Below are 13,158 nucleotides of genomic sequence, written 5' to 3' on the forward strand. Positions count from 1 at the left end.
AGGTCCAACTCTGATGGAAGAAAGCTTCAGCTCCTCTTTTAAAATCCTCCGATATATTCGCAATCGACGCACATTTCTTGTTTGCTTTGCTACCGTTCTTTGCTATGGGATTGGAAATCTTTTTATGTCTTTATACCTCATCCTGGCGATCGCTGATAATAGACATTCATTGATGGAACACAGTTGGATTTGGCCTTTGGCATATATTCTACAAATTGCTGCGACATCTTCAATAAATCCATTAATATACGGTATACTGGACAAAACGATGCACCCGTTTGGGAAATTTTGCTACCGGAAAAAACAAATTTAAACAACTTTCTACATATACTAAACAAGAGTATTCTTCGTGCTCTTCATTCTATTATATATTCTTCATTTCCGTTACCATGCAGAACAACATTGGGTATAATTTTTGTTGTTATATAGGTGCTGTGCATTTTAAATATGATTGGTTCATTCGTAGTCTTGACATGACTTTAAATAAATGCAATGTTTCCTGCCAGGGAAACAAGTGAAAAATTGTTGCCCACTTCTTGTCGTAACTGTAAAGTGGGGTTTTTTTAATGAAATTGTTGTGTAAGATGTATATGTTTTTTGTTCCTATGTAACAAAACTCGACTTCATTCAAACTCTTGAGAAAACAAAACTCACTATTTCCCTCAGGAGCATACATTAAGTGTATATTATTGAATCAATGTCATAATAAAACTATTATTGTATGGATGAGTGTGACAAGAATAATACAGGGCGTAATTAATGTTATATCTGCTTAGCCGCGGTAATATAACGAAGAACAGTATTGTAAAAGCGTATAATAGATAAATAGCAGCATTATTAATCTTGTCTCTTTCTAATAGTGTGCAAGGTTTTACAAGGAAATTAATATTTCACTTGTATGCTTTTAGTATTATCACGTAATTACTGTTTGATGTGAATGCATTGATTCCTGTGCAATATATTTCTTATCCCAGCTACTGGGGTAATATAATCATCAGTTCTAATTTGCATGGAGCTAATGTGCTTCTACATGCAGTGTTTGGGAGAACTCGAAATAATCAGTGGGGAAATGAACCCGTATGACGAGTTTTCCCACAATATTTCGAGATCTACCCAACTCCCACAAGTGTTTCCATAACAGTGTATGAACACAGGAAAAAATGTTTCCTATTTCCTTTATAACATAACTCATTCGAAAGATTTTGAATTCGATTCAATTACAAATTCTCACTACATTACTTTGCTTGTCAATTTCGGCGGGAAATCTCCGTCTTTCTATGCAGTTATAAAAACACGCTTCTCGACCAATCAGCTGCGCGTACTATAAATGTTATATTATAAAAGTATTTAATTCATAATGCAGTCTACCTTACGTAACTTACATCAAGAAAATAAGACGAAAAAGGCGTTGAACTACTTCATTAAGAAATACGTCGAAAAGTCGTCAAGTTATTCTAATATCTGTAGGGTTTGTTTACTAAGAAACTGTTAATAAATGCTGATGCTTTATTTAGTACTGTTTAATAACAGTTCGCAGGCATCTTATTAATCATCCTTGAATACTAAAGTAAATTCACCTGCAAACTCCCACGTTATCTAAAGAAAATTATACAATACTGTTTGAGCCAGGGGTGGATCCAGCACTAGTGCACTAATTTGCATTACAAAACAAAATGGCTATTTTGAGCAGTTTTCTTGTGTCATGCAAATTAGTGCACTTGTGCTGGATCCACCCATGGTTTGAGCAAGAGTAACCTAGCTTTATACTGGACAAAGCAATGATACGGAGAGCATTTGATGCAAGTCTATATATATCTTTTTATATTGTTAAGTTTACCGGTGAGAACGACCAAAAATTGAGAACGGTGTTGAGCATTTTTAAACTTTTAGTGAACTATAGTAATTTAAACTTAACAAAGTATATTAACATTATCCTATTTCTTAATAATAACTTATCTGGTCTTAGTAACATAGTTCGATAGCTTGACTGGCTACTTGAACAGCGAATAGCTTTCTAGTTAGAAATCCATGTTGATGTTGATATTAACAGCTTAAATTAGCATCGTCAAGTGTATGGCTCTATAGATTTAGCCTTCTTGTCTCTGTTCAATATTTGTGTGTCCCTCGGTATTTCTTTTCATCGTGATGCTGTTTTCCAGGCTAATGCCTTATGAATAATGATGCCTTAAAGATTTTGGCTAGGGGAAGAACTAAAACTACAAGTCATTTCCCCTTCGCAATATAGTACGTTGTTGCACATGCTATCGTGGTTTGATATATACAGTGTGTTGTAACTATTGCTTATACTCATGCATGTAAGTCCAAGTTTACTAAAGTTCATCGAATATATGAAATATATAGTTATAGTATTAAAGAACTTAGCGTCAAATGTGGTATAACAACTGCCTAGAATAGACAAAATTCAGACGTTTCGTCCTGAGGGCCTTTGTCAGGAGAGTTAGTATGAAAGGAGGAGAGGAGGAGAACTGTAGAATACATGTTTTGTATGGGGGCAAAACACGTGATAAAAATTGGCCAGTAGAAGACAAAAATCGAAACAAATTGGAATACATTACATTGCCAAAAAGACGCCTGCATGATTGCGGGCTAAGAATAGCCCGCAATGAGAGAAGCCTGATGAGCGACGAAAACCCATTACAACCAGCTTTGATGTAAACAAAGAAATGGGAGTCATATTACTCTGGGTGAAGTAGCTTAAATGAAAGAGAGTCTTTCATTTATTCCAGTGGGATGGAGAGTGCCAAGACTGTGGATGAGTCGCATTTCTTGTCGTTTACGGCTATCGTTAGTACCGGAAATGGGGCAGAGAATTTTCATGTCCGTGACACAATGATTACCAGAGGTAAAGTGTCTGGCAACATGCTTGGTGTTATCGTGGTTGTTTCACTTAAATTTGCTAAGAAAGGAGCAATATCTCAAAAGAAGTGAGTGTGGGCTGTTGACGTTCTCGCAAATAACAGAATACACTCAAAAAATAAAAAATAAGATGTTACCTTATCTCAGTTTCAAGAGAAAAGATATATGGAAAGCTATCTTCCATAAAAACAATAACTTGCAAAGAAATTATCCGAAACATACGAGTTTCAAAATATAAAAATATGACATTTTTATACGAACTTTTCATGCATGAAGAAAATCTTTAAAAACTGCCCTATGCTCTAGCACGATTGGCAAAAATAAAGGACTATCGGTGTCGTAAAACTGTGTCAAAATTACAGAGTCGAAAACAGAAAAGGTAAAAAACAAAATTTACTCGAAAGACAAAACAAAAGTTTGAAGCGTACTTGTACTCACAGCGAAAAATTACTATTCGTGTTTACTCACACTGTAGTGGGAAAATATAGTAGTCAGATAAGGTAGATGCAGAGGAACTGATTGCTATAAAAAATCAACTTTTTTCCCACTCTTGTTCTTTTGAAATAAAAAAACATACAAAAGTCCGAGCTTTGCGAGCCATCACTCCCGGTCAAAACCATGAAAAAAATGTTTGGCCGTGCGCGTAGGAGGATTGGGGTGTCTTCCAATAGCTCGTTCAATTTCCGCCATCTTTGGCCTCACTTTTAGCAACCAAGTTACTACTCCATATATATATAGAGCTCACTGGTTCGCGCATGCTTAGACAAAATCCCCACCTCTTGCTCTGCTACTGCTTTCGAACTTCCAGACGGACGTCAGCTGGCGCACCGCGGGCGCGATATATATATATATATTTTGCTTCGTTTGAAAAGTGGAGAGGTTGTTGCATGCATTTTATTTCTAGTACCGTGCTGTTTACAAACTTCCCCTTAGTGTTATTGATGCAATAATGATTTTAACGTGCTTCTTATTTGTTTAAAACATAATTGCGATGCTGTAAAGCAAAGAACACTGATCAAAAAGAGATTGCTTATTGGTCGCATATGCCTGTCATGCATATTCATTATTCTTGAGTACCATGTAAAATTCACCTGCAGTTTTCATGTTATCCAAGCGAACGTACGTGCACTGTTTATGAAATCGAAGCTCAGAATCCTATATAATTATTACTTGAATGAAGTAATGGCACAGAGAGCATATAATGTCTTTACCTCTTTTTACATGGTTGTTATTATTCTTGGAATTGTCGGAAATATCTTGATCATCATCTCAATATTAAGGCAAAGACGTTTGTTGAGGAATAACTACTACTTTGTCGTTTTACATCTGGCGATCTGTGATCTAGGATGGCTTGTTGTTAAGCTCTTCGTCACCAGTCATTTTGGCGAAAAACATCTTTTGAAGTTTTCAATCGCCTACTGTCTTTCAAGATACGGACAGCATGTGGTACAATTCGCAGGAATTTACATGATGTCGATGATTGCGATTCTTCGTTATCGCGCTGCCGTACAGCCATTAAAATGCTCTATCAGTCGACGGAAATTGAAAGTTTTTTGTTGCTTAGGATACATTCTTGGCCTCGTTGTGGAAGTGGAACCAGTATTCCCCGATGTTTTGCACCAAAGAATATCGTTGATTATATGAAGAAATATGTTAATGCATACGTGGTGTTGTTGCTGTATTTTGCTCCGACTTTATTCATGGCGGTGTTGTATTACAAAGTATATCGAGCACTTGAGAAGCAAAAAAGAATTCTAAAAAGCTTACGTTCATCCCAAGTGGAAGAAGGCTTCAGTTTCTCTTACAAAATGCTGCGATTTATTCGAAATCGAAGAACTTATTTTATTTGTCTTACCACCGTTCTTTGCTATGGGATTGGAAGTCTTTTCATGTCTTTGTACCTTGTTTTAGAGATCGTTGACAGCAAGTATCTCTTAAAGGAAAATACTTGGATTCTAGATTTGGCTTTTATTTTACAAGCTGCAGGGACATGTTCAGTAAATCCTTTCATATACGGTATATTCGACAAAACGTTACATCCATTTGGGAAATGTTGTTCCCACAAGAAACAAATTTAAACTGGTTTAAAGAGCAAGCCAGTCTAATAATAATAATCAGTCTTATTGCACATAGCTTTAGACTATAGCTGACTGCAAGTAATATTGTGCCTGGCATATTAAACAAGAAATGATAAATAAATGAATATGATGAGTAATATAAGCTTTATCGTTTGAAGTTTTCGTTTATACCTGGCGAAATGATGCTATAGCTACTTTATATACGTTCATGAATTTAATAACAAAAAATTAGAATGAACGCATATTTGTCCATATCTTTATGGTTATACAACCGATATTTCTTCGTGGAGTTTTAGTTAGCTTATTGATGTAGGGACTTTAAGATTAAGTTTAAAATTGTATCATTGTGACACTATAATATCATTGAGTCACTATACTAAACGATTTCTTTTTATTTAAAACTGGTGTTGAGTTTCATCATGAGATAATATGGGTTAATGCATATAAGACTTAAAAAGCTTTAAATAAGTCGTTTGTGACGACGTGTAATATTCAAATTAGATATATCCTATATTGGCCGAGTCATGCATTGTACAATTTTCTGCCATTGACAAATCACCTTTTGAACTATGTGCACTTAATAAAGATTAGACTCTATTATAAATATTGAAGAAATAAAAGGGGAAAGCACGGGCATAAAATATAACTAAAGCAAATTCATGACTAATGTTCCAGTACTCTCCATCATCGAGCGATGCCCGAATACAATGTTTTGAGGTATATCGGTCGAGAAGTTGTTATATACATAAATTGACACTGTGGCAGATTCAGGGTTTTCAGTTTATAATACCTTGATAACAATGCTATTTGGTTAATATTCATTTCTAAACGAATATTTTACAATGAAATCTACCTAAATGATTGCAAGTTAGAGCTATTGTAATTTATTCTCTCCCTCGATCTGCCGCTGGACTTTGGCATCTTTTAAAGTCTGCTTATATCAATAAATTTTGACAAGCATATTGTCATCATGCATATTTATGATCTTCAACCCTGATTAGTATTAATTCACCTGCAGGCTGTCGCTTCGTTCAAGCGAACATGATTTAAACAGTTTTTGAAAGTGAGCTTGGTATTTATCTAGATATTTTATGAAACTTTAGCGCCGACATACGCAGCATTTGATGTCCAATTACATCCTGTCTTACATCGAGTAAACGAGAAAAAAAAGGCCTGTAACTGAATTATTGCATTATGTTAGCGTCTGTTTACTTAATTTGTTTCCTCAAACGGTTTGATGCTGCAAAATATTGAAAGGTTTGGGAGCTTGTTTAAGGTAACAACTAAATCCCCCCCCCCCAATGATTGCATCTAGTAACGTCGCTGATAACCACGTCTGCCCAATGAATGTTCAAAGGCTCTTCCTATGGGATCGTACATGATCATCGCAAAGTTTTTGAGACGCGACTGTTAAATGACCACTTCATTCGGTGCCGCTTAATAAAAATTCGGAGGTGTTTTATTTATCATTCTTGAGTGCCGAAATAAACTCCTATGCAAACTGTCTCATTAAATCAAACGTGCGCTATATATACTACTCGAGAAAGTAGAAATTAAATTCTAGTGTCTGATATTTCAATGAAGCAATGACGCAGACAGCATATAATGTTTATGTGTCTTTTTACATAGTTATTCTTATTCTTGGGATTCTCGGAAACATATTGCTTATCATCTCCTTTTTAAGACAAAGACGTCTTTTGAGGAATAACTACTACTTTTTTGCTTTACATCTTGCGATCTGTGATCTTGGTTGGCTTGTTACTACACTTTGGTTTATCATCATCCATGATCATTTCCCTAAAAGATGGCTTCTCGAAATTCGAACTTTCTATTGTCTTTCAAGATATGTAAGACACGTTTTTCAATTTGCAGGAATATATATGATGTTGGCAATTGCGATTTTACGATATCACGCTGCGTTATATCCGTTGAAACATAATATCAGCCGTCGGAAATTGAAAATCGCTTGTTACTCCGGGTACATTCTTGGCCTAATTGTGCAATGTGGGACAAGTATTCCCGAATGTTTTCTAAAGCAGAATGTCGCGGAGAATATGGAGAAATACGTTTATACATACGTGGTCTTGTTGCTGTATTTTGCTCCGACTTCATTTATGGCTGTGCTGTATTATAAAGTATATCGGGCCCTTGAGAAGCAAGACAAATATCTAAAAAATTTACGTTTAATTTCGCAAGAAAAAAACTTCAGCTCTTTTAAAGTCCTCAGATACATTCGAAATCGACGGACATTTCTTGTTTGTCTTAGTATCGTTCTTTGCTTCGGGTTTGGAAATTTTTTCATGGCTTTGCGCCTAATTCTTAAAATCGCTGACATAGAAGATCTCTTAGAGAATAACATTTGGATTTCGTATGTCGCTTATATTCTTCGAGCTGCTCTTACAACTTCAGTAAATCCCCTAATATACGGTATATTGGACAAAACGTTGCACCCGTTTGGGAAATGTCGTTCCGGGAAGAAACATATTTAGATGATTCTTGTAATTTAACGGCAAGGGATAAAATCCCCATCCTCAATTGAAAATTGGTTTCATTGCGTTCAGCTGTCGAAGATACTTGGGTGAAAGCTATACACAAGGGGCTTCGCGAAATAACCAAGAATCAGGACATTTGAATAAACATATAATGTCAGAATTAGTCTTATTCGGAGAAAGAATAATTATGACATAAAGTTTAGATGGACTAGACTAAATAGGAAGGCTGGCTACGTCAATGAAAATGGAAAACCAGTCTCTTTGCACAGACGCGTGACGCATAAAGATTTCGATTTACCTGACTGCAATTAAGTGACAAGTAATGTTTACAACACGAGCTGCCGTGTTGTATTGAATATACAATTTTAAATGTGGCTTGCCAGTGGTAGGTCACGCATGCTTGGCACCCATATTGGCCTGAATTTCTTGCCATGTTCTATGAGAATATAATAATAATATAATAATATAATATAAAGTCCATTATTGATGCACCGCTATACCAGTTTTAAATTGTTTTATTTATACTCATTGTGAAGATAAACGTTTATTATATAAATGCGATATTTATGAGATCCCCTTGTCTTTTTAAACCAAACAAATAATTCCGTAACATGCATGGACATGCAGCCATGCAGACATTGCGAATATTTTTCAATTTTGCCCTTTTTGTTCGGCATCTCTTGAAGCATACTCTCTAAGTGGGAGACTTAATTATGCATATAATTATCATGTGCATCTTTGAGCTTGATGACTAAAACAGATTCACCTGCAGAGAGCAGACTGTCTTGTTAATTATCCAAGCGAACGTTTACAATTTGAGAAATTGAATCTTCTAATATCTCATGAAACAAAGTTCCCTAACATGGTTTAATGAGATTAAACAAGCGTTGGATTGTTTCAGGAAAGGCTTCGATCGGTCGGCGAGTGCATGATTGCATCATTTAGAGTTGGTTTATTTAGTTCATTTCCTCTGATCGTTTGATGCTGCTACAAAACCATGAACTATCGAGTTTGGAATATATCGAGTTTGGAATCGTGTCGAAGATAACCCGTGTGTCTGGTGTCGACATGTTTAAAAAATGTCCTCTGAATGCCGTTAACATAAATACATAATCGCGCAGCAAAGTTTTTGGGTTTTCAAAATATAACTGTAAGGGAAGTTTACGGCTACTTTATTCGAGACTGGTAAATAGACGTTTACAGGTATTTTCTTTATCATGCAGTTTCAAGACAGTTTACTGAAGAGTGTTTTCAAAGAGAACGTCAACTGTACTATTTGAGAAAGTGAAGCTAAAATTCTATAGTATAAAGTATTTGGTCTATCGTTTTATGGTCTTCAATATATGACTGTTAGTGAAGTGTGACCACTTTATTCGGGGACGGTTAATTAACATTTGAACATTAAATTATTTTGTTTATCATCCTTTACTTCGAAAGTAAATCCACCTGCAAACCGTCTCGATATCCTATCGAAGTTATACAATACTTAATACATATACAATAAATGGCGCAGACCGGATATAACGCCTATATGTCTTCCTACATGGCCATTGTTATTCTTGGGATGTTTGGAAATATCTTGGTTATCATCTCCATATTCAGGCGAAAGCGGCTTTTGAGGAATAACTACTACTTTCTTGTTTTGCACCTTGCAATCTGTGATCTAGGATGGCTTGTTTTTACGCTCTTTGTTATCGTTGATCGCTATTTCCCCGATGTGGGGCTTTGTAAAATATCCATCATACATTGTCTTTCAAGATATGTAAGGCACGTTTTTAAATTCGTGGGAATATACATGATGTTGATCATTGCAATTCTTCGTTATCACGCTGCTCTGCATCCATTAAAACATAACATCAGTCGTCGGAAATTGACAGTTATTTGCAGCTTAGGGTATATTCTTGGCTTGATTTTGCAATGTGGAACCAGTGTTCCCCGATGTTTCCTACAGAAAACCGTTGTGGATTACATGAACAAATACGTTTATGCATACGTGATATTGGTACTGTATGTGGCTCCGACACTATTCATGGCCGTGCTGTATTATAAAGTATATCGAGCACTTGAAAAGCAAAACAAATATTTAAAAAATTTAACACCGGGGAAAGAAAGCTTCAGCACCTCTTTTAAAATCCTCAGGTATGTTCGAAGTCGACGGACATTTCTTGTTTGTCTTAACGTAGTTCTTTGTTATGGGTTTGGAAACATTTTCATGTGCTTGCGGCTTATTTTAAGGATAATTGATAGTGAAGCAATATTGTTAGACAATATATGGCTAACGTATTTCGCTTTTATTCTGCGAGCTGCTGGAACAGCTTCAGTAAATCCCTTAATATACGGTATAATGGACCAAACTCTGCAGCCCTTTGTGAAATGCTGTTCTAAGAAGAAAGATGTTCAAAAGATTCCTCGTGTTTAAGCTCCTCGGTTTCCGTCGTTTCACGGAAGGACTTCAGAATTTCCACTATATAGCTATTGTCTTTTAAGATTTGTAAGGCACATTTTTCAATTCGCGGGAATATACGTGATGTTGATAGTTAAGCCATTTTGCAATAGCTTTAGAGTATTACTAACTATATAGTAATGGTGGCTCACGAATTGAATAGAAATGAGAATGAATGTATTATATTTCTAGCTTTATTGTCGTTTCAACCAATGTTTCATTCGTCAAAGTCAAGGTTTTATTCAACGATTTTCACCGAGACTGAGGTGAATAATTGTTTTAGTACAATTACATAGGTGATTACTTTAAAATTACCAATATGTTGTAGATATACTTTTTCATTTGCATTGTAAATAAATATTCCGCATTCATCTGGTCGTAAAACGATCATGTTTAAACGATAAATATTGCACGCTGAGCACGTCAGCAGCTGAAATTACGTAATTAATACAGAATATTGAGAATCAACCGGTGCTTTCTGACCAATGAGGAACGACAATATACACACGAAATGGATAATAACATTAGGTATTTTCACTAGCTGTAATGATCATCATTTATATTAGATGCACACTTTATGATATAATATGGTTAATATGGTTAGTAATAAAATGGCTAATACATGTACTTCAATTAAAATGACTTGCTTGGTTTATTGAATTTTAAATCATGCAGAATAATATATTTTAATAATGTGCATATATACTTCATTATACTCCACGTTCCGTTTATGGGACGTTTATTGTGACATCCCGATTTGGCGTAACTTTTATTGTATTGTCAAATATTATTCGATGGAAATTTTAAGGTCGCAGTAAATTCTATCTGCGATGTATTGTCCGGTAGTGTCGGCGGGGGGGGGGGGGGGGGCGATGTACCTATCTAGATAGCTAGCTATCTTTATGAAAACGGTATATATCTTAATAATGATGGAAGATTATTTAGACGTTTAAAATTTGCACACTATCCGTAATTCATATATCTTTATTAAATTGGCCCGCATTGAGCGATAGTCTTAGCTATGTTTTGAGTTCAATCGAGGAATTGATTTACATAGTCATATTCTCATATTCTTCTCATTATATATTTTGACACCTTTCGTTGGCGAAGGAAATATATCATCCACATTCATTTTATCACACATGAGTACTGCGCGCAGGCCGTCGCGGTGTATGTTTTTGAGGCTCTCACGCAGAGAAAAACAACTTCTATCAAGTAAATATTGAACGAGGCGATGGCTCATACGGAAAATGATGTCTATTTTTTTACATGGTTGTTGTTATTCTTGGGATTGTCAGAAATGTCCTGTCATCATCTCGATATTAGGCCGTCTGTTGAAGAATAAATACTACTTTCTTGTTTTACACCTAGCGATTTGTGTCTGTGGTGGCTGTTTCTTAAGTTGTTGTTCATCAATTATCACTACGCCGCCAAAGAATTACTTTTTAAGAGTTTCTTTATCGATTGTTTTCTGCGTGTTTTATATATGTTATGCGTGTTTTTCAGTTCGTAGGAATATACTGATGTTGATCATTGCAATTCTTCGTTATCACGCTGCTGTGCAGCCATTTAAACATAACATCAGACGGCGGAAACTGAAAATTATTTGTTTCTTAGGGTACATTCTTGGCCTTATTGTGGAAGGTGAAACAAATTTTCCCCGATGTTTATATACAAAAGAAAGTCGTGGATTATAGGAAGAAATATGTGTTTGCATACGTGATCTTGCAGCTGTATTTTGCTCCTACTTCGGGCCCTCGAGGAACAAAACAAATCTCTTAGGTTCAAAACGGGGAGAAGAAAGCTTCAGCTCTTGTTTTAAAATCCTCTGGTATTCGAAATCGTCGGACATTTCTTGTTTGTTTTAGTATCGTTCTTTGCTATGGCCTGGTAATCTTTTCGTGTCTTTGTTCCTTATTTTGAAGATGACTGAATGTGAAGATCTATTGATGGAAAATAAATTAATTCCGTCCGTGGTTTTTATCTTCCATGTTGCTGGAGTTGCATCAAGTCCCCTAATTTACGCATCCGTGTGGAAACTGTTGTTCCAAGAAGTAACATAATTATTTAAACGATTCTTGTATTACTTGCAAATACAGGTCGAACAAGTTAGAAAAAAAACTCATCTTTTTTAAATACTCGATAGAGAGGGTATATATACTACTACTTATCGTGGTATATTTTGGTCTCATAGTTATTTAGCTTGTCGCTTTGAATTTTAATGTGATGTGTATTACATAAATGTATATACAAAGGATAATATACGACAACAAACGGGAATTTTGTAGAGCAAAACAGCTTTGCATTATTATAGACATAGAATGCGTCGCAACGCACTCACTTAGCATCATCTGTAATGATATATAGTCGAAATTAAAATGCGTAAATAACACCACAGGTGCAGTTGGATATTGTTCCACAACATAACAGCTTTATGCTTTATATACGATCCTGCATGCATGGCTCATCCGGATAACCAAGCTGATTCGTTTCTTTTGCTGAATTGTATTTCGCGTAGATCTTATAATATATTGTTATGCACGTATTTTGCAGAAATATTTCTGTAATGTTTATCAACTTTGCCGGACAACTTTCGGCGGGAACTCACCTCAAAAACATGTGACAGCTGGTTCATTCAGGCGCCAGCACCGACGTGCCTGATTGAATGAGGTTGAACATTAGAAGGTGAGGTTAAGGAATTGTTGGAATTATATAATTCTCCGACTTTAGTCTTGGCCAGTGTTTTTTTCCTAGACATTTGCGTATTACTCCGGCGTGAGCGCGGAGTTAAAAATTCGCCTTGGTTTGGTTTTGTTTTCTTTTTTTTTTTTTTTTAATTTTTTTTACTATATGTCATCAGAATTCCAGGGAAATTACCCGCGCGTCAAACTAAAGTATTTAATCTACTTTAAGTCTCAAGTGCAGGAAGCAATAATTCTTTATTGGTATGCCAATAATTCCTTTATTATTTTTAACAAAAAATGGCTTCGATCGTACTGCCATTTGCATGTGTAGTCAGACTCAGCAATGGCGACAAAACGTAACAATCAAAACCTCATTTGTTTAATTTACTAAATTTCACTTCGCTTTATCGTGATAATAATTTTGTCCATATATTTAGAAATTAAAAATGCAAACGTTTGCGAATAAATCCTTATAGAAAAACAAAACAAATACGCTTTCGCTCGAGCATAAAATAATTTTTCCCCTTATAGTTATAGGCATCTCTCGAAGCATACTGTTTAAGTGGGAGACTTAAATAAAAATT

General features: G+C 35.5%; 1 protein-coding gene across 1 annotated transcript; it reads left to right on the forward strand.

The window, feature by feature from the left end:
- The first annotated feature begins 4,059 nt into the window (after nt 1–4,059).
- Nucleotides 4,060–9,866, forward strand: LOC114522975. Its single transcript, XM_028543764.1, has 3 exons — nt 4,060–4,157; nt 9,206–9,586; nt 9,683–9,866. The coding sequence occupies exons 1-3, from the start codon at nt 4,060–4,062 to the stop codon at nt 9,864–9,866; spliced, it is 663 nt and encodes a 220-aa protein (XP_028399565.1).
- The last annotated feature ends 3,292 nt before the right edge of the window (nt 9,867–13,158 follow it).

This window comes from Dendronephthya gigantea, unplaced genomic scaffold, assembly GCF_004324835.1.
Source record: "Dendronephthya gigantea isolate DGI-Jeju-01 unplaced genomic scaffold, DenGig_1.0 000025F, whole genome shotgun sequence".
Lineage (NCBI taxonomy): Eukaryota > Metazoa > Cnidaria > Anthozoa > Malacalcyonacea > Nephtheidae > Dendronephthya > Dendronephthya gigantea.